The sequence below is a fragment of the Pithys albifrons genome, chromosome 10 (assembly GCF_047495875.1).
Source record: "Pithys albifrons albifrons isolate INPA30051 chromosome 10, PitAlb_v1, whole genome shotgun sequence".
Classification (NCBI taxonomy): domain Eukaryota; kingdom Metazoa; phylum Chordata; class Aves; order Passeriformes; family Thamnophilidae; genus Pithys; species Pithys albifrons.
The window spans coordinates 2,636,089-2,657,780 of NC_092467.1; the positions used below are offsets into that span (position 1 = coordinate 2,636,089).

Genomic DNA, 21,692 nt, shown 5'->3' on the forward strand with positions numbered 1-21,692 from the left:
CTTTAACACAATGACCAAATTGCTTCTGGCAGTTTTTCCTAGTAAAGCTAAAGAAGTTTTATTGCTGCCACAGCAGAGTATTGAGTTTCAAATCACTCATATATGTATAGTGATTATATCAAAGAGATGGGAGTTATTGGCTGGTATTGATAATGCTATCAGCTCTAAAATGTGACTGAGAGAACCCTCTTGGCCTCTTCAGGCAGCCTTAGTTGAGAGTTGTGTTTTCTTTGATGTCTGATGAAAGATGCTTAGAACAGAATAAATACATGGGAACTGCTGAGCTGCAGCTGAATTGGGGTCCTGCAGCACTGCCTGCCTCTCTTGGCTTGGGGAAAGTCATCTCCTGCCAACCTTTCCAAGAGCTCACGCAGGAGCTGAGTGCTATCCAAAGGGTTTGCATGCCCTGTTGTTTGTGATCATTTTGATTTGCTTGGACAAAATGATTCCTAGAGGCACAGTGTGTGATTGTTGTGTACAGCTTGTAGTGCTTGTTAGGGCTCAAGCAGTATTCACAAACCCACTGTCATTTGGCAGCAAAGAGTAAAGGGTGGCCAGATGTAAGAGCCAAAGCTTTATGGGCTTGTCATTATTAACATGCTGAAGAGGGAAATTTGAAGTGTTAATTGATGGAGATGGGTTTGGGCTTTGTGTAGTTGCAAGTAATTCGGAAGGTCAAGTTAAATTCATACTGAAGCCCTTTATTGTTGTTGGAACAGTTCCATGTAGATCTCTGAATTTCAGATCACAAGGGTGTAAACACTGCTTTCATGCCTGTTTTCACTCTGGGGAGGGGGCTAAGGCACAGAGCAAATGCTGGTGGCTCTAAAAATCCCCCAGCATCTGGTGTCCCTGCTGAGGTGGGTGGGAGCAACTCCTTGTTTTGAAAATGTCCTCTTTGGTGCTGCTGCTCTGGAGGGAGGCACTGCCCCGACCTCGGTGCCAGCAGCTGTGCAGACACACCTGGAATGCCCCTTGGGAGCTGCCTGTGTCCCAGTGGTGTGTGCTGTGCTCAGGGCTCACTACCCAGGCACTGATTCCTCCACGCTGACAGGGAGCACAGGCAGGGGGAGATCCCCCTTCATACCTGGGCCTCCCTCTCTGTGTACTGGGGGTGTGTTGCTCAGGGGGCTGTGGGAGGTCATGGAATGCAGTGTGATGAATTCCCAGGAGTGGTGATGCTCACTGAGTGCCGGGACTGGCTCAGAAGAGGTACTCAGGTTTGGATGCTGTGAGGCAGTGGCTCCAGAGCTGGAGTTCCTTTAGTCCTCCCATTGGGTTGGTCTTGTGTGGTGTGCTGGTTTAAAGGTAAACTGGCAGGAGAAATGAACCCAACACAAAAGAGATTATAAGGCAGAGTTACAATTTAAGAACAGTATTACAATAAATGCAATGATACAAAGAGAAATTGGGTTTAACCCAGTAACCCACCCCCTGGGGCACAAACACAGGGGGGTTTGGTGGCCCCTGTGCTGAGCCCCACGTGGTTCCTCCGAGTCCAAAGGAAAAGGAAGGGAAAAACCTGTTGGTGCAGATGATGTCACAGTCTGGTGGAGAGTGGTGGGCTCCTCCTGTCCAGGTTCTGCTCCTCCTCTGGATCCAATGAGTGGTCCCAGAGGTCTCCAAACCCCAAGATTCTCTCCCCTCAGGTTTGGGTGGGAGCCCCCAGTGCCTCCCCCAGGGCAGGGAGTTCCACCCTGGGGGATCTGACTCTGGGAGTCAGGGGGGATTTTGGAATGGTTGCTGGCCCATGAGCAGAGCTGAGCCCTCAGGTGGGTGTGGAGGTGCCAAGGAGTCCCTGGAGGGGAGTTCTCCCAGCTCCTCTGCCAGGCTTCTTTCCCAGCCAGCTCCCAGCCTGAGGGCTCAGCTGTGCCCTGGACAGCTGCTGCCAATGGGCCATTGGGAACAGTTGCTGGGCAATGGCCCAGAGGGTTTAGAATGCAGAGCTTTGGTCACACCCACACAGGGTTAAACTGGTCCTGGCTATTGAACTGGGACATGTGGAAACACCAATGAATTTATCAGGGATTCCCTACTTTTTGAGGTCCCTGTAAACTTCTCAGTAATGCATTTCTCACTGATGAGTGACATTCCATGAGCATTTAAACCTTTTCTTTCTCATTTGTTTCAGCCTGGTAGGTGAAACATGAGTTTGCTGTTTGCATATTTGTCAGGTTGAATTACTATGGCATGTTGTGGTAGCTTGTTTTGTTCTTGATATTTTCATGCATATAAGTAATAGTGACTTTGAGGGTAAATTTAGAAATTTAGGCTGCTTCTTTTTTTTTTTTTTTTTTGCTTGAAATGGTGTGCATGTCAAAGAGGGTGATTTGTGCTGGGTATTTTTGTTCTCTTCCTCCTCCAAGAATTTCAACTACACCTTTAAAACTCATATCCCTGAAATTTGGATGATGCTAAATGTGAAATTACAGTAATATAATTTTCTTCCAGTGTTTTGGTGTAAGCAAGAAGAGCCAAGGAAGAAATTATCTTAATCATTGCATTGTCCTTTATAGCACAGCTGTGTACGTGTAGAGCTTCTACAGCTTTGCCTTGTGTTTAGGCTGGTGATCAGTGGAGATGTTTGAGTTTAATCTGATGAGTTTGAGTTTAATCTGATGAGTTCCAGCAGTAGGTTAACAAGAGGGGAAGTCAGCACCCTGTTCAGATGGATTTCTTTATCTGAATGTATGGAAGGAATAAAATGATATGTGCTATAGCTACTGTTCTATCCACACCATGGTGGGATTCCTTTACCCTATTAATTAAAAATATTTAAAAGCCTGTCTGGTATCACCATTACAGCTGGAAGACATTTTCAACATCTACTTGCAGGTAGCACTGTGAAGTAATTCAGGGATCTGTGCTCCCAGCTGGAACACTGAAATAATTCAGGGATCTGTGCTCCCAGCTGGAACACTGAAATAATTCAGGGATCTGTGCTCCCAGCTGGAACACTGAAATAATTCAGGGATCTGTGCTCCCAGCTGGAACACTGAAATAATTCAGGGATCTGTGCTCCCAGCTGGAACACTGAAATAATTCAGGGATCTGTGCTCCCAGCTGGAACACTGAAATAACTCAGGGATCTGTGCTCCCAGCTGGATGCTGGAACACTGATATAATTCAGGGATCTGTGCTCCCAGCTGGGTGCTGGAACACTGATATAATTCAGGGATCTGTGCTCCCAGCTGGAACACTGAAATAACTCAGGGATCTGTGCTTCCAGCTGGAACACTGAAATAACTCAGGGATCTGTGCTCCCAGCTGGAACACTGAAATAACTCAGGGATCTGTGCTCCCAGCTGGATGCTGGAACACTGATATAATTCAGGGATCTGTGCTCCCAGCTGGAACACTGAAATAACTCAGGGATCTGTGCTCCCAGCTGGATGCTGGAACACTGAAATAATTCAGGGATCTGTGCTCTCAGCTGGAACACTGAAATAACTCAGGGATCTGTGCTCCCAGCTGGAACACTGAAATAATTCAGGGATCTGTGCTCTCAGCTGGAACACTGAAATAACTCAGGGATCTGTGCTCCCAGCTGGAACACTGAAATAACTCAGGGATCTGTGCTCCCAGCTGGGTGCTGGAACACTGATATAATTCAGGGATCTGTGCTCCCAGCTGGGTGCTGGAACACTGATATAATTCAGGGATCTGTGCTCCCAGCTGGAACACTGAAATAACTCAGGGATCTGTGCTCCCAGCTGGAACACTGATATAATTCAGGGATCTGTGCTCCCAACTGGATGCTGGAACATTGAAATAACTCAGGGATCTGTGCTCCCAACTGGATGCTGGAACACTGATATAATTCAGGGATCTGTGCTCCCAGCTGGAACACTGATATAATTCAGGGATCTGTGCTTCCAGCTGGATGCTGGAACACTGAAATAACTCAGGGATCTGTGCTCCCAGCTGGATGCTGGAACACTGATATAATTCAGGGATCTGTGCTCCCAGCTGGATGCTGGAACACTGATATAATTCAGGGATCTGTGCTCCCGGCTGGGTGCTGGAACACTGATATAATTCAGGGATCTGTGCTCCCGGCTGGGTGCTGGAACACTGATATAATTCAGGGATCTGTGCTCTCAGCTGGAACACTCAAATAACTCAGGGATCTGTGCTCCCAACTGGATGCTGGAACACTGATATAATTCAGGGATCTGTGCTCCCAGCTGGAACACTGAAATAACTCAGGGATCTGTGCTCCCAGCTGGATGCTGGAACACTGATATAATTCAGGGATCTGTGCTCCCAGCTGGAACACTGAAATAATTCAGGGATCTGTGCTCCCAGCTGGAACACTGAAATAATTCGGGGATCTGTGCTCCCAGCTGGAACACTGAAATAATTCGGGGATCTGTGCTCCCAGCTGGAACACTGATATAATTCAGGGATCTGTGCTCCCAGCTGGGTGCTGGAACACTGATATAACTCAGGGATCTGTGCTCCCAACTGGAACACTGAAATAACTCAGGGATCTGTGCTCCCAGCTGGGTGCTGGAACACTGATATAATTCAGGGATCTGTGCTCCCAGCTGGATGCTGGAACACTGATATAATTCAGGGATCTGTGCTCCCAGCTGGGTGCTGGAACACTGATATAACTCAGGGATCTGTGCTCCCAGCTGGAACACTGAAATAACTCAGGGATCTGTGCTCCCAGCTGGGTGCTGGAACACTGATATAATTCAGGGATCTGTGCTCCCAGCTGGGTGCTGGAACACTGATATAATTCAGGGATCTGTGCTCCCAGCTGGGTGCTGGAACACTGATATAATTCAGGGATCTGTGCTCCCAGCTGGGTGCTGGAACACTGATATAATTCAGGGATCTGTGCTCCCAGCTGGGTGCTGGAACACTGATATAATTCAGGGATCTGTGCTCCCAGCTGGGTGCTGGAACACTGATATAATTCAGGGATCTGTGCTCCCAGCTGGGTGCTGGAACACTGATATAATTCAGGGATCTGTGCTCCCAGCTGGGTGCTGGAACACTGATATAATTCAGGGATCTGTGCTCCCAGCTGGGTGCCAGAAGCACCCAAGCCACACCTGCAGGAAATGAGTAGATTTGTTATGTATTCAACCTGCCCACATGAGGAATAAAGTGTATGTTTCCTTTGGGCAGTGAAGTGTTGTCTTGGCTGTAGTAACAGTTTGGTGAGTGATCTTTTAGCAAGCCAAGGGCTGAGAGAAGTGCTGCAGGAACAGTCAGTCCCATTCAGTGTGCAGGGGGGAAAGGGGGTCCTGTTAGCCTGTGGTGTGGGCATTCACCTGGGGAGCTGGGGACACTTCCATCAGTTGATAACCTGAAGTCCAAGTTGAAATAAATATAAACAGCCCAGGAGAAAGTGACTTGGCTCAACCAGAGCATCAGTAACACTCAGGTACAACCCATACAGGAGCAGAAACCAGAACTGAATAACCACAGCAGGGCTTCCATCAGCAGTGTACTAATACCTGGAAGAGACTGCTCAGGTGGGCAGAATGAGAATTACCTCCTTGCCATAACCCTGAATCTTCTCTGCTCTTTTTTCTGAAAAGACACAAAAAAGAAATAAATGTTGGTCTGTGACATTTCTCTGTAACTGGTGGTGAGAGTGTTGCTCAGTGAGATCAGTGGATACACACTGGGATAATGGGCAAGGAAAAATGTGTTATTTTTGTCTGAGTTCTTTAAACACTGAGAAAACAAGAATGGGAATAACATTGGAGTATTACTGCCTTAGTTGCTATTTGAGATTTGAAGTTAATTAAATTCAAGGTGTCTGTGCTGAAGAACGAAAAGCAGCTGAGTGCCTTCTGTGCTTCCTCTAGGCTGTTACTTGGAGCTGTCTGAGGTTGGAGCAACCTGGGCTAGAGGAAGGTGTCCCTGCCCATGGCAGGGGGTGGAATAAATGATTTAAGATCCCTTCCAACCCAAACCACTGTTGTTTCTTCACTCTGGCAGTGGGAAGACATTCCCTGTGTCTTTTCCCTCCATCCCTTGTCCCAAGTCCCTCTCCAGCTCTCCTGGAGCCCCTTTAGGCTCTGGCAGGGGCTCTCAGGTCTTCCTGGAGCCTTCCCTTGTCCAGGTGAGCCCCCCCAGATCTCCCACCCTGGCTCTAGCTCCTGGAGCATCTCCATGGCCTCCTCTGGACTTGCTCCAGCAGCTCCATGTCCTTCGGCTGTTGGGAGTCCCAGAGCTGGAGGCAGCTCTGCAGGTGAGGTCCCTGAAGAAGCTTCACACATGATCTGTGTTGTTTAAAAGGTCTTGTTTTGCAGCCTGGACTGGGATGGGCACTATGAGGAGCTTCTTCTTCTCCTTCCACATACAAATCTTCACCTCTGTGATACAGAGAACAAAGCAAAGGGAATTAACTGGCCCTGACATACAGGAAGGCCCCCCTGTGTGCCTGCCTGGTCTCTGGCCTTTGGGCAAGAAAACAAGATGCTTAATTGGTGGCAAACATCCCCTGACTATTTTTAGCCAATATCTTATTACTGCTGTGTATATTGACTTTTTTCTGTTAATTTTAGTTCAAATACAATACAAAATTAAGATTTATTCTGTCTTCTTCTCACCCGATAATATTGTGCAGAAATCAGTGCCTGGGTAGTGGTGCCACAACATGATGTAGAATTGCCATCAAAGACAGTTTCCCAATCCCAGCAGGAGAGGAGACCTTCCTGGGGACCAGAATTACCCCCTGGTGTCTCTGGGCAGGATTTCAAACCAAATAAAAGAATCTGAGGCAGCTGTACATGTCATGAACCACTTGAGGACAGTCCTGTAATGTGCAGCCATGTCTTGCCCCTTCCTGCCCCCGTGGACCTGTGTGGCTCTGCCTTCCTCTGGTGCCTTTTCTCTGGGAGCTCAGAGTCTTCAGAGCTGTCCCACAACATGGGAGAGACATTTGAGGGACCTGCTGTTTCTGTTAAATGTACAAGTAAGTAACTGATGGTCATGGGGCAGGTTATTGCACATAAACTTAAGAAAGGCCATGAGAAGGCATTATCTGCATCTGTGTTTACAGTTTTGCAGCTGTGCAAATCGGCTGCAGTTTATTATTGGATTTCTTCCTTCCCTGGCAGTGGAGCAGTGTGGGTTTGCATTCACTGTTCTTAGAGAACTCAGAATCCTTTAGGAGTTCCCACATTAGTTCATGACTGAATACAAAGTCCTCCCAGTTCTGCTCCCCAGGTGCCACACTGCAGCAGAGTCTTCCTTCAAACAGCACTTACATTTCTCTTCCAAAGAGAGGGTTTATGTGCTTACTTAGGGGCAGACAGGTACGTTTGCATGAGACACTAACAGCTGTGAATTAGCCATGAAATTCAAACACAAAACATAATGCAACTGCTTTAAACCAAAGTATCCTAAAAAGGTGAAATTGGTTTTGTCCACGACTTGTATACTGATGTTATAACTCTATTTCAAGACTGTAATTTTCCATGGAGGCTTGCTCTCCTGTGCAGCAAGGTGTGGTACAGAACATACCATGGTAGTGTTGTTGGTGGGACAGATCCACACTCCCTGCCTTGCAGCTCCAGTGTGTTGTAATTAGTCCATATTAGTGAGTGTGCACCTGCACAGACATCTCTACACCTTGCTGGGTTAGCACAATTGCTAAGGCCTACAGACTTTTAACATCTGTATTTCTTAAACTTCTGGTACTCCTGGTACACCTTTCCCTGCAAAAGGGAGGGAGATCTCCTGCTGTTCTTCTCTGTGTTTTTAATTTGATGATTGATAACTTGAAACCCTATTTAATATCTCATTATCTATCAGTCACTAATCCCCCTCTCTGCTGAGATCATGGAGATGAAGGTTGTTTCCCAAGTTTTGTGTTTTAGTGCCATTTACTTAAAAATCTGCTGACTAAACTCCAAAGTGTCTGTGCCCTGTGTCACATGAAAGGGAGAAGAGACAGAAATGCAAAGATTTCTAGTCCCACCTGTATTAATATAAAATTATTGGCTATAAGCATCTCTGGAACAATCAAAACTTTATGAACCCAGCACTGCCTGTTGAGCACGGTACAGAGCACAGGCTGGAAAGGTTTTTGGCCTTCCTATGAGGACCACAATTTAGCCAGGGAGAAATTATTAACTACAAGCATCCCAGAACATCAAAACTTCATATAACCCAGATCAGCCTGTCTGTGCCTCACCTGAAGAGACAACAGAGGACAGCAACTGCCTGGAAAGGGCTTTGATACTCAGTTTATGGACCACACTTAATAGCAAGAACAGCTCCCAAAATAACTTTTATTAATACAATTATGTGACAATAACTGTAGGGGTTGCTTAGTCAATGATAACATTCAGCTGCAGGATTGTATTCAATTGATGACAAAAAAATCCAAAAGAAACTGGCACAGAACACATTGGATAGGCAACTCCAGCAGTAAACCCCTCCCAAGACAAACTTAACTAACAGAATTACTAACCAGAAAAACAGCAGTTCAACCCCACATTTAAACACACTCAGTAACCCAAAGCAAAAGCAACAGGAAGAATTGAGCTGCTTCCCACTAACACGTTTATACCCGGTGAGTTATAACAAATTGTAATTAGTGGGCACAGGAAAACAAAGTTTTACCCCTGCAATGTCCAGTGGGGTTGGGGGAGAGACAGGATAGCTCATAGGTTGCCCTCCCAGAGGTGGTGGAAGTTTTCTCCCCAGTTTTTGCTCATGCCCAATCTCTTTTTATACCTTTTTTTTTCCTTTAGGTAGGTTGAGTGATTATAGTCAATATTTTGGGGTGACAGATGCCTGAGGGGTGGCTCCTTGGGTCTCTGCAGGGTGCCACAGGGTGCAGCGAAGAAGGGCCGTGTCATTTCCATAACACTCCATTCTTTGGTAGCCCCATCAATAAGCACTTTCAAGGAGACACTGGAGTCTCTTTGATCTGTCAGCATCTCTCCAGGAGGTTGAGGCGTTTCACTCAACTCATATCAGGACTATCACCCTACACCTTGAAAGGAGGCTTTGCTTCTGTCCTAGAAGCAGCACAGTCTTCTGCAGGGAGATTCTTCTTCCAGGCCAGAGTACTGTGGTTTCTGCTTTAGTGAGCAGGTTTGTAAGCAAGTGGTGTTGCAACACAGAGTTTGGACAGAAATCTTCCTCCCAGCAATGTAAGCAGAAGAAGATGGTGTTAATTCTTCCCCAAAGGCAATGGTAGTGGTGCTCTGTTTCTGTTTCTGACAGGTGAAACTAGAGAAATGGATGCTGTTCACCTGGGTGCTGTGTAACCCATCACCTTGTCCTTGATGGGTTAAACCACACCTACATAGGTTGTGTGTGTTGGCCCTTCTCCTTGGCAGCCACTAAAACATGTCAAACTTCACCTGGGTCTGTGGGGTGGTGTCATTCCCACTGAAGGTCCTGAACAAGAGCTATGCAGAGCAGCCCTAGGTGGAAGGTACCCCTGGGTGTTTTGCCTCTCCCAAATGACAGTCAGGCTCAGGCTTTTCACCCTGTGGTTGCTGCAGCAACGATCAGCCCCAGAGGGATTCAGATCAATACAGAGGGTGATTAACAAAAGGCAAAGCTCTAAAGGAAGGTCAGTACTACTCATCTCACGGTAGCCAGTTTTGTGCCTCACCTTGGTTTGCATCAGTGGAGATGGATCCTTTTCTTGCCACTGTAACTGAGACAAAATCGTGTACCAGAGAAGAAAGTCTCTGCTGCCACTGTGAATTGCTTTGGGGGTCATTTTGTACTGAGGACATCTGTTTGAGGATCACAGGATCATCTAATGGTCTGGGTTGGAAGGGACCTTGAAGACCATCCTTGCCATGGGCAGACACACCTTCACTAGTCCAGGGTGTCATTGTCTTGTATTTGTTAAAATTGTCTCTATTGCTGCTTTTTTTAACCCCCTCTCAGGTAGGCCCAGTACACCTGAGTTCTGCCTTGCTGCCTCTTGCAGGGGTGTTTAATGCTGAGGATTTGTGCCAGAGGAAGTGAGGAGATGATGGGCTGTGACCTCATGGGATTGCTTTTTCACAATGAAGTTGTAACCTGGCTTTTCTGAACTGATGTTTTTGATTGCTGTTTTTAATTTCTTTTGCTAGAACCACCTAGGCTTGTCATCTCACCCAAGAACCAGACTTTCACAGAAGGCTCTGAGGTGTCTATCAGGTGCTCTGCAACGGGTTATCCGCAGCCAACAGTGGTGTGGACACGCAATGATATGTTCATCTTTGGCTCCAGCAGGTGGGACTTACAGTTCTTCTCTCTATTTTTTTTTCATTTCCAGTATGAGAAGGAAGTTTTGAATAATGCCAAAATATTCTGAGTATTTCCTCAACCTTCACTTTCAATAACTCTTTAACTGCAATTACCTCGTCTCTAAAATAGAAATACTTAAGTTCTCTTCTTCAGAAGGTTTTATTAACAAGATTAATTTAAATGCTTTTCACAAGATGTAATGCTATTCTCTGGTAGATATAATATTGTTGTTTATCATGAGAAAAAAATCCCAGCAATACCTGTTCATAGACCATCTGGGGATGCTGCTGTGGCTCCTTAAAGTGTGGGTATAACCATTGCTCTTTTGTATCGTTTTGGTTGGTCTCCTGTGTGTTCTCAGGTATAGACTGACCCCAGAAGGCACCTTAATCATAAGAAAGGCAGTTCCCAAAGATGCAGGAATTTATGGTTGCTTGGCAAGTAACTCAGCTGGGACAGACAAACAGACATCCACCCTCACATATATTGGTGAGTGAAGGAAACAGCGTAGTGAAATTAAAAAAGCAAACTAATAAAGCAAACAATGAGTAGAACTGTGCAGAAAATGCAGGGTCAGAAATTTCAGAAAATATGTTGAGCAGCTCACAAATGTCCCTGTTGTTTTCTGTTCAAAGCTGACTGCTCTTGTTAAGTGATATTTAGGGCTTGATGTTTCTTCTGATGCTGTTTCTAAGGTTAAAAAAAAGCCCTAAAACTGGACATTACTGTGGAAGATGTTTGGAAACCTGAGTAGGTCTTTGGAAAAAGAATTGTGTCTTTGTATCTAAATGCCATGTTAATATATTAATAACAGAGCATAAAAATGTTTGATGACCAGCATGTGGCAGGAGAAGGAGAGTGACTCTTGGTGTTTTTACTTTCTGTCTGATTTTGTCCTTGAATTCCCTGTACATTTTATGTATCATTCAGATGGTCCAGACCAGACTTTACTTTGCTATGTTTTCCAGAGTTTATCTGTCATGTTAAATGACTTTTAATGCAAATATTCTTCTATCTAAAAAGAGAAAATTAGTCTTTCATGGTTTACATCTCAAAAAGAGCTCATTTTTAAAAATCCTGTTTCTTTTTAGAGGGCCCAACGTTGACTGTAGTTCAGAGTGAAATTCTTGTTGGTCTTGGAGACACGACTGTTATGGAATGTAAAACAACTGGAATCCCACCCCCCCAGGTTAAATGGTTTAAAGGTGTGCTTATTGTTTGGTGTTTGGTTTATTTATTGAGCAGCAATATTTGGAAGTGACTTCATTTTTCTCAGAAGCAGAGTTAATTAAAAATAAACCAAAAAAGCTGAACCTCTTGCATAGTTAAATAAGGTTCATTCTTTCTGTGGGGGAAATGTGTAAGCTACATGCTGCAAAAATCACAGAACATTTTTCTGTAGCCTCTAGTGTCATGTTTCACATGGCCTCCAATTTGAGAGGCAGGAATACAGCCTGACACGCTGTCCTGGTGCTGATCTCTGCCCAGAGCTCCTTGGGGTTGTGTTTCTCTTGTGGAACCAAAACATAAAAAAGGTTGTATCTAATGTAGTAATGTTTTTTCTGCTCAGTTCAGTGGGACTCACAGTTCTCATCAGCTGAATTCATACAGACATATTGTGAACCATCTCAAACTTGGACACTGCTTTGTTGGAATAACTTTGATAAATACAGCCCTGTTTCTGATATATGCAATTATATTGCTGTTTTCTATCTGGACTTAGGTGACTTAGAGTTGAGGGCGTCAGCATTTCTCATTATTGATACTCAGAGGGGTCTTTTGAAGATCCGGGAAACACAAGAGTTGGATGCTGGTGACTACTCCTGTGTGGCCACCAACGATGCAGGGAGAGCTTCTGGCAAGATAACTCTGGATGTTGGCTGTGAGTAAAGTGAAAGCTGAGTGGGAAACACTCTCAGGTTCTCTGGTGGTGTCCTGGTTCTCTGACCCTCTCTCACAAGTACCTGGAAGCTGGTGTGTGTGCTGGGAACACCTCTTGGTGGTGTTGGCTAAGCTGTTCCCTTCTTCCATTTAGACTCCAGCTTAGAATCATAGAGTGGTTTGGGTGGGAAGGGACCTTAAAGATAATTTTCTTCCAGCCCACTCTTAGTTCTTTTGCAGAGTATAAAGTTATGGGAAGGAAGAGAGAGGCAGAGGAGGAGGAAACTGTTCAAACCTCAACCTAACAAATTTTTCCTATAGAGAGTTTATTACACCAACTTGAATTACTGTGTGAGGTTGTTCTAAGTCAGCCTTTCCTCTCCTCTTTTCCTAATTCTTTCCATCTGCTTGTGGCCTGACACATGATGTGCTGCTCACAGTTCCTGTCAGGCACATGCAGTTTCTGAAGCTGCTGTTTGAAGGGGAGGGGGAGTTTAACAACAGGGCTGTGAAGCCAAAAAAGCCTCGAAATAAATAACTGCTAAGAGACTTTTTTATTCTTTTGGCAGCAAAAGTATTTATTAATAACATTGGAGGCAAACCAGTTCATACTGGGCAAAAACTTGCCTGGCTTGTTTGTATAAAATAAGCTATTTATACAGTTTTGGGTTCATAGTTACACTTTCTAATTTCCATATTAATGACTGGGCAAAATCTTGGGCAGAGGTTTCCTTTTGGCTTGAAATTTGGGTAATGGCCTCCTGACTTCATCCCTCAGGTGGTCTTGAGCGTCTTCATCACTGTTGGACTTCTGCCTTTTCTTTGTTCAATGACATGACCTGTCAGACTTGTAAAATCTTGGCTTTAACTCTACAAAATCTTGGCTCTTTACTAGTTCTGTTTAACTTACCTTAATTTATGACTCTTAATACATGGTACACTAGTCTCTGTAATTGCTAGACAGTCTGTACCAGAACAAAGCAACTCATCACCTCATGCTGTGTTTCATGAGTTAAGTGTTCTTGCTATGCAAGAAATACTTTGCAGAGCAGAATTAGAAATTTCACAAAACAAGGGGGTTTTGGACCCTTTTGTCTTTCAGCTGTGTGAAGGGGGTGTCTCTGTCTTCATTTCTTTGAGATGTTTAGCCCCTTCCTGAGCTCCCAGTGCAAGTGCAGAGGTGCCAGGCTGCTCCTGTAGGGTGTTGCTGGAGCTGGGAATGTCAGAACAGCTGTGCATAATGGGAGGTGTAAGAGGATGGTGTTGCCTGAATTCCTGTGGAAATAGGTACTCAGAAACAACATGAATGGAGAAAGATGGATGGTACACCTTTGTTGAAAGCTTTCAAGGTGCACGCCCGAGCTCTGCGCACACACATGCACAGCCCACACGTGCACACACGTGACCAGGGATGTCACAGCTTTTATAACCTCTCCAGCAAATAACATATGAGATATCTGTGACCAATGATGGTTCTCATTTCCCCTGGTGCCCCACCCATAGAGGTCTTCAGAACTGCCCCTTGGAGAGGCTCAGGACCTCTAGGCCTTCTTGTGTCTTGTCTCCAAGCTATCTTGCAGGTGGCTTCTGAAAACAGCGTGTCCTTGAGAGAGCTTAGGAATGTATGAGAAAATGTTTTAGTAATTTCTAGTACCACCTAATACGTGAGCAACCCAGGAGAATCCATATAACTTATATAATCCCCCAAATCTCCAAAATCTCCTAAAATCCTTAGGCATCAATGGGAAGGTCGTGCTGTGTCACGATGCCTGAACTCCACAGATGGAGTTCTCAACTGAGCCTTTTAAGGCTTTAAGAGTCTCCTACCTTTATTGTTAAATAAAGCATTTGACTGCATTTAATTTTATGGGTTTTTCTTGGTAGTTTATTTCTTGGTCTTCTTCATCATGAGTTACAGTTACCAGGTAGTTGTGGAAAGAAGGGAAGAAGAACTCTATGTCTACATTGACACTTTTTAACCATTCCTGTGCAGCAATATACGAGTTACAGGAGGGACTACTTGCAGAACTAGTTTTTCACAGCTACACACAATCTTAAAACCTACACACACCATGCAAACTATCTAATATCATACAGCTATAGCTAATTATTAAGTAATATATACTTCCCAAAAATTGCTAGATCTAAGCAGTCTTTATACAACTTATTTTAATTTTATAAAAGAGCTCTTTTGATGTTAATCCGCAGAGTTTCTGCAGACTTCATTTCCAGATCCTGTGTGGGCCCAAGGTCCCCAAATAGATTCCATTCTTATCTGTGCTGGTTTAAAGGTAAACTGGCAGGAGAAACAAACCTAACACAAAAGAGATTATAAATCAGAGTTACAATTTAATAACAGTATTACAATAAATGCAATGGCACAAAGAGAAATTGGTTTTTACCCACAAACCCCAGAAGTACAGCCCAGCCCCCTGGGGCACAAACACAGTGGGGTTTGGTGGCCCCTGTGCTGAGCCCCACGTGGTTCCTCTGAGTCCAAAACAAAAGGAGGTGAAAAACCTGTTGGTGCAGATGATGTCACAGTCTGGTGGAGAGTGGTGGGCTCCTCCTGTCAAGGTTCTGCTCCTCCTCTGGATCCAATGAGTGATCCCAGAGGTCTCCAAACCCCAAGATTCTCTCCCCTCAGGTGCAGGTGGGAGCCTCCAGTCCCTCCCCCAGGGCAGGGAGTTCCACAGTGGGGGATCTGACTCTGGCAGTCAGGGGGGATTTTGGAATGGTTGCTGGCCCATGAGCAGAGCTGAGCCCTCAGGTGGGTGTGGAGGTGCCAAGGAGTCCCTGGAGGGCAGTTCTCCCAGCTCCTCTGCCAGGCTTCTTTCCCAGCCAGCTCCCAGCCTGAGGGCTCAGGTATGCCCTGGGCAGCTGCTGCAAATGGGCCATTGGTAATAGTTCTTGTGAAATGGCATGGAGGGTTTAGAATGCAGAGCTTTGGTCACACCCACACAGTGATAAACTGGTCCCACCTGCTGAACTGGAACATTATCTCAGAAGCTGGCACCTGCAAATTGATCCTTGGTTTGCTAGCCTGAAAAGGCAGCTGCTCCCCAGCAAGGCTGCAGCCCCTGAGTCACCCTGTGTGTGTTTCCCTACAGCTGCCCCTGTTTTCACGCAGGAGCCCAGCGACGACTCAGCAGATTTGGGCTCCAACCTGACGCTGCCGTGCTCTGTGCGTGGTCACCCCGAGCCGCGCGTGACCTGGAGGAGGCTGGACGGGGCGCCACTGCTTGCCCGGCCCCTCGCCCGCACGGGTGCCCTGCCCATGCACAGTAGGTACCCAGAGCCTCCCAACTGTGGCACTTGTGCCGGGCGTTGACTGCTGCCTGACTGGTGTCACTGTTCTCTTGGTAAAGCCACTGGAGATTGTCTGTTGTCTACACTGACTGTTGTCTAAAATGACTGTTGTCTAAAATGACTATCTCACGTTGTGTTTCTGATGCTGACTTTATTTCCCAGGGAGTTCATGAAATCAGTTGTTTGGTTATTGGCTTTGCTCTTCATGGAAGTTATTGTCTCTTTGTTTAGGTTTCTGTGGGCCGTGGTCTCCGTTACTGAGGAGCCCTGGATTTTCATTTTTGATGTTTTTTGAGAGGGTTTCTGATTCTGTTTTGGGGGAGTTTTTTGATTTTGGTGTGTTTTTTTGAGAGAGAATTGGTTCCAAACCGACTGTTATAGACCAGTCTTAATCTGGGTAATAACTAAAAGCTGCAAGTGGCTTTGTGATTTCAATTATTTGGGAGCATCTCAGTCACCCTTGTGGTAAGTGTTGGGTGAAGCAGTTCCCCTCTGCTGTACATGAAGTGCAGTGACTCAGGGACCATTGTGTGGGTGTGTTCACATGCAGAAACATGTTGCAGTGCCTCTGAGTAACATTCCCTAGTCAGGGCACTATATGGTAGTGTCTGTATGTGTAGATATGTAATGAGCTACCACACAGTATTTCTGTACTCATTTCAGATGCTGCAATCAGCTCTCTTTTCTCCCCTCTAGATCTGTGGGTCACTGATGAAGGGACATATGTCTGTGAAGCTGAGAACCAGTTTGGAAGGATCCAGTCCCGCCCAGCCACGGTCACAGTGACGGGACTGGGTAAGAGTGGGGCTGTCAGCGAGAGTTGGGGTGTTTGGGCAGCAACTGGGATGGCTGGGGGTTCTGTCTGTGCCCCCTGACCTGTCTGTGCACTGTATTTGCACATCCTCCACACAAACCGAATTAGAAAACATTTACAAAGAGGATTGTGAGGGATTTTGGTGGATTTTGCACGTCTTTTGTCTGGAGACACTAATTGGAATTAGGACCTCCTGCATGTATAGCACAGACCTTAAACAGAATTGTCCTGTCTTCTGTTTCTTATTGCTAAGTAAATTTGCCAAGGAATGAAAAATGATGGTTGCTAATGATGTGGCTTCTGCCATTTAATTCATCCATATAAAAAAACAAACCAAAAAGGCAGCAATGAACATGCTTGTGTCAGTGTCTTGGCATAACTGGGAAGGAACCTTTGTGATCCAAGAAGACCATAAATGTCTAGCCTAGACAATAGAATCCTGGAATCCTGTAATGGTTTGTGCTGGGAGGACCTGAAAGCTCATCCAGTTCCAACTCCTCTGCCATGGGCAGGGACACCTCCCACCAGCCCAGGGTGCTCCAAGCCCTGTCCAACCTGGCCTTTGACACTTCCAGGGATGGGGCAGCCACAGCTTCTCTGGGCAACCTGTGCCAGGACCTGCCCACCCTCCCAGGGAATGATTTCTTCCCAATATCCAACCTAAAGTTACCCTCCTTCAGATAGTTGTGCTATTAAAGAGTTATTATCTCAGTTGGACAATTGGCAATAAAAGCAAAATAATGCTGTGCAATTGTGTACATTTGCAGGAGGGTAAGAATGGAGCCAATCTGCCATCAGAGAAACGATTTGCTAACTTAAAACATGTCACAGGAGCCTGTGGTGCTGGTGCTGCTTCCCAGACCTGCTTTGCCTGGTTTGAAGTGTTGTTGAATGCCCAGTACTAAAATGCCATTTCCCAGCCCTGTGCCCAGGCGAGCTCTCTGCTGACTCCTTACAGAACATGCAGGGTTTCTGCAGGGCTCTGACTTTTGTCCTAATCCTTCAAAATTTTATGCCCCAAAGAAATGACCACTTAATTTTTGTCCTCAAAACCTGCTCCTTTTGTTCTTCAATATTTTGCCCAAGTAAAGGAAAATAATACATCAGCTTGGTATGAGGGAACTGTGAGTTCTCAGGGAAGAGCTTGACTCAATCCAGTTTCAGCTGGACATCTTCTTCCAGTTGCTGCCATTCCCTAGGCTAAAGATCACTCTGCTTGTGTTTCTCCAGTTTCCCTTCTCTCCTGTGCTACCCCACCCTACATTTCTTTCTCTTTTATCCTGCCTTTAATGTAATATTAGTTTAATACTTTCTGGGAAAATATGAAAGTGCGTAATAATCTCTGCTCAATCTTCCTTTTGTTCAAGTCACACCTCTGATTGGAGCAAGCCCAGCCACAGCCAACGTCATTGAGGGCCAGCAGCTCACTTTGCCTTGTGTTCTGCTTGCTGGGAACCCCATTCCAGACAGGAGGTGGATTAAAAACAGCGTGGTGGTAAGACTGTTTTGTCTCTTCTGAGGTTTAGTGACAGAGAAGAGCTCCAGCTGACGTTTCAAGGCATGACAACAGCTTGGTTTGGTTTACAAAAGTTAATGTGATCACTGCCTGTGCTGGAGAATTCTGACCTTGAAGTGTTGATGAGGGCACAGGAGATGGTAGTGGGGCATGTGAAGGTCTAGGAAAGAACCTGGAACCAAAATACTCATGAATTGTCCTTTTAGCTTCTATTTCTCTTACTTTCAAAGCAGTTTTATGCATTTTTGTAGCTGATAAATTTCAGCCTTAGGCTCTGAATATGGGGATGCTATGGGATATACCTCCCTGAATGACAAGAGTGCTGGAATTTAAACTGTGGCAAGTGAAAAGCTCTTATTTTTCCCTGTTTTGTTAAAAATAAAGATACCTGAAAGTTTTTGTAGATTTAGACTGTTTTAACATCATGCCTTTTCCTGTTGCTGATGGGTTGAGATGAATGCCAGTGTCCTGTTCCATGTAGTCCTTTCCTAGTGATGCTCTACTCAGGGCATGGATGAGGGTGTTTTCTTCCCTGTTGGGAACATACCATTGCCAATGTATTACTCCTGCAGACAGAACTAGAGGATCTTTAGGATCCCTTCCAACCAATCTGAAGATTCTAGAAGGTGAGGTAGGTGCCACACCTGGGTTTGTTGTCTGCATGAAACTTAATTTCTTCAATAGGGAAATCACTGACTTTACATCCCTATGAAGCTGCTTTTAATCCTGATTGTTCATTTCTCTCTAAAGTCCTTTCTCCACAGCTGGATTTAAAATATTATAGCAAAGTGTTTAATTTTTTTGTCACCAAGCAGCACCTGGCACTACCTGGCTCTTACTGGAGTTTTCTGCTCAGTTTTGGTGTTTCTGGGAATTACTGGTTTTTCCTCAGGCTGTGTGGATGCAAGGGGCACAGGCTGTAACTTCAGAGGGAAATACTGACAGGATCCTCCTTGTTGAGTTGCTAATTCCTCTGTGTAGTAGATCTGCTTTCCTGTCATTGTAAGCTGGTGGGAAAAGCTGCACCCCAAGGAAAGTGTTGGAATAAGTTACAGAAGAATTCTGCAACTTCTGAATGTGCCTGGCACAGCTTTGCATTCTAACAACCCTCCTGTGAGCCCAGGCTGTGCTGCTGAGCTCAGGCATCTCTCTGATGTTCAGATACAGAATTCAGAACACAGAGCTCTCTAAGAGAGGGTTACTTTTTGGTGGAAGTTATAGTTTTCCTTCACAGTGGTTTGCACAAGAGCTGAGCTTTTCTATTTGATGGACATGGAAGTTAGAAGGCTTTGACAACTCTTAAGGGAAATAATTTGCCTGTGGAAGAATCAGTCATTGCACTCATCGAGAGCTGCTCTGTGGCCAAACTTGAGTTACTGGAATAACCAATTAAAATGCAGTGAAATAATTCAGCTGAGTTTGGTTTTGCTTCATTAAAAGGGATGTGCTGTGGCAGAGCCGAGCTGCTCTTGCAGATCTTAATCTCCCTCCAGCAGGAAATATGAGGTACTACCAAGATCCTTAATTAAGATTAGCTTTTCATGAAGGATGGAAAGTAGGAAAAGCCGTAGTAAATGTCTCCAGGCACGTATCATTTTTAAGAATGTGAAATAATGACATAAAGCCACGCTGCATCCCAAAGTCAATATTATGCCAAGTGTCAGTGCCAGTGAAACGCTCCGTGCCTCTTTGGCAGGTGGTGCCCAGCCCGACGGTGAGTGTGCGCCGTGACGGGAGCCTGCACCTGGAGAGGGCACAGCTGCAGGACGCCGGCCACTACACCTGCATGGCCACCAGCGTGGCTGGCACCAGCAACAGGACCACGGCTGTCAGCGTCTATGGTGAGCCACAGCCTGCTGCCAGGGAGGGCTGGGGCAGGGCAAGGGCCACGCTCACCCCTCCAGCACTTCCACTGGGCACTTACACATCCACTAATTGCTCCAATCGCCTCTTTTGTAATGTTGGTACTTCCACCAGTTGCTCCAATTGCTTCTTCTGTAATGTTGGTACTTCCACCAGTTGCTCCAATTGCCTCTTTTGTAATGTTGGTACTTCCACCAGTTGCTCCAATTGCTTCTTCTGTAATGGTGGTACTTCAGAAAGTAACACGAGCGGAAATTCCACTGCAATCCAGGCTGTCTGAAAGGAAAATCCAACAGCACTACTTTGTGATCATAAAAGATCCTCACTTTTAAGCACCTCCAAGGGCTGTGCATTCTTTGTCTTTGTTAAGAAGCCGGTGCAAGTGGGATGTCAGGATGAGGGGGTGAGTTAACGGTGAAGAAGAGGATCAGGCACAGCAGCATCAGAAGGTTTGATCAGAAGGCTTGAACAAAGAGTTTAGAACTTTATTTTTAGTTACAGCTTCACCTTTTATCTGCTCTTGTATCTTTTATCTACTTTTGTATCCAACACTATTGAGAAGGGTTCACTAAGCATACATGGAAACATTCTACTGGCTACAAGGCATCCACATTCTGCAGGTGGCTCCTTCTTCCATAACGGTGAACTCCAAACTGCTTTTCTCTCAAAGATACCCTCTGAACTCCCCAAGATCAGTTCCCTCATCAATTACCTCAGACATCAGAGGATCCACAAGCACACTGTCACCCCCACAACGGGACTTTCCTGGAAGCCCATGAGAAGTGCTGCCTGAGTGTTTCAGAACTGCTGTGAGGAAGCACAGCTCCTGGGAGAATTAGAATGAAAGAAAATCAATTAAGAGTTTTGGCAAGACATAATTAATTTGTTGGGTTTGGTGTTCTCCCCATTCTCCTCCCCCTTATTTTTATTCTTTAATTAAAACATAGCAAAAGTTACACTGACAGCAAGACAAAGTGTTAGCACTGTGGTAACCCATCTGTATTTCAGCTGAACATATTTATATTAACTCTGTGAGGCCACAATCACTTCATGGTTTCTCACATGTTAATTTTTATCACATGTTAAATTAGTCATGGGAGATTTATTTTAAGCTTCATCAAAGATTCTGGAACATCCTTTTTTGTTAAGAATAGCTATAAATCTTTAATACAGGCAAGTACTCATAAGGTCTTCCATGTCAACAGTAGTTTTTTTAATATATCAGAACTTGAGAATGAAAAGGAATACCTTTGTATGTGTTTAGAAATTTCTAGGTTTTGGTATTGTAGCCTTAAATCTGATCTTATTTTTCTGTTCTTAATTCAAAAGCAGCTCAGTTGGGCAAGGGAACTGGGATTCTTGTTACTGATTTTGGGAAGTGAAGCCTAAAATGCTGTCAGAGGATAATGTGATGAAGCCTTTCTGAAATAGCTGCAGTCAGTGAAATACCTGCAGTCAGTTTAAGACTGCAGTGGTCAGACTGTGGCTTTCATGATTTGTAGAGAACAGGGATTTATTCTGTCCCAAAAGACTGGAGAGTGGAGGGGAAAGTGGCTGCTCCTTGTCTGTGTTAGGCTTGGAGAAGAGGCTGAGCAGTGCCAGACGCTGCTGTCTGTAAGAAGTGGTAATTGAATATAAGGATAATATTGTAGCAGTTGTGCCATGGCCTGAGATGCCTTCTGCATGTCTTTAATATTTGCATTTCCTTGTAGTTGTGCCTGTCATTCAGCACGGACAGCAGATATTCAGCACCATTGAAGGAATCCCAGTAACGCTGCCCTGCAAAGCCAGTGGAGTTCCCAAGCCATCCATTGTCTGGTCCAAGGTAATTCCTCACCTCTGAAAGGTGAACTGCACACATCATTTAAGTTGTCATAAAAACTGCACTCAAAGAACACGGCCCAAGGTGTCAGGTGTGAGGGACTGGAAGTCTCTGTTTGTCCAGAGCTGCTTTTGTGTCTCAGGGCAGCCCTTCTGGCCACACTCCTGCCACAGCTCAGTGTTCTATTCTTTGCAGGGGCTTTGCTTATCACACTGTCTTGGTGTTTTTAACTCTGTAGAAATTGTTCTTGTTGC

General features: G+C 45.2%; 1 protein-coding gene across 1 annotated transcript in view; it reads left to right on the plus strand.

Moving 5' to 3' along the window:
• HMCN1 (hemicentin 1) overlaps positions 1-21,692 on the plus strand; it is a 197,608-nt gene that overhangs the window by 63,730 nt on the left and 112,186 nt on the right. Inside the window, exons 12-20 of the mRNA XM_071564920.1 lie at positions 10,077-10,218; positions 10,595-10,722; positions 11,325-11,438; positions 11,957-12,115; positions 15,225-15,398; positions 16,120-16,218; positions 17,605-17,732; positions 19,450-19,594; positions 21,329-21,441. Coding sequence (XP_071421021.1) covers positions 10,077-10,218; positions 10,595-10,722; positions 11,325-11,438; positions 11,957-12,115; positions 15,225-15,398; positions 16,120-16,218; positions 17,605-17,732; positions 19,450-19,594; positions 21,329-21,441 — 1,202 coding nt within the window. The remainder of the gene's footprint in view (positions 1-10,076; positions 10,219-10,594; positions 10,723-11,324; positions 11,439-11,956; positions 12,116-15,224; positions 15,399-16,119; positions 16,219-17,604; positions 17,733-19,449; positions 19,595-21,328; positions 21,442-21,692) is intronic.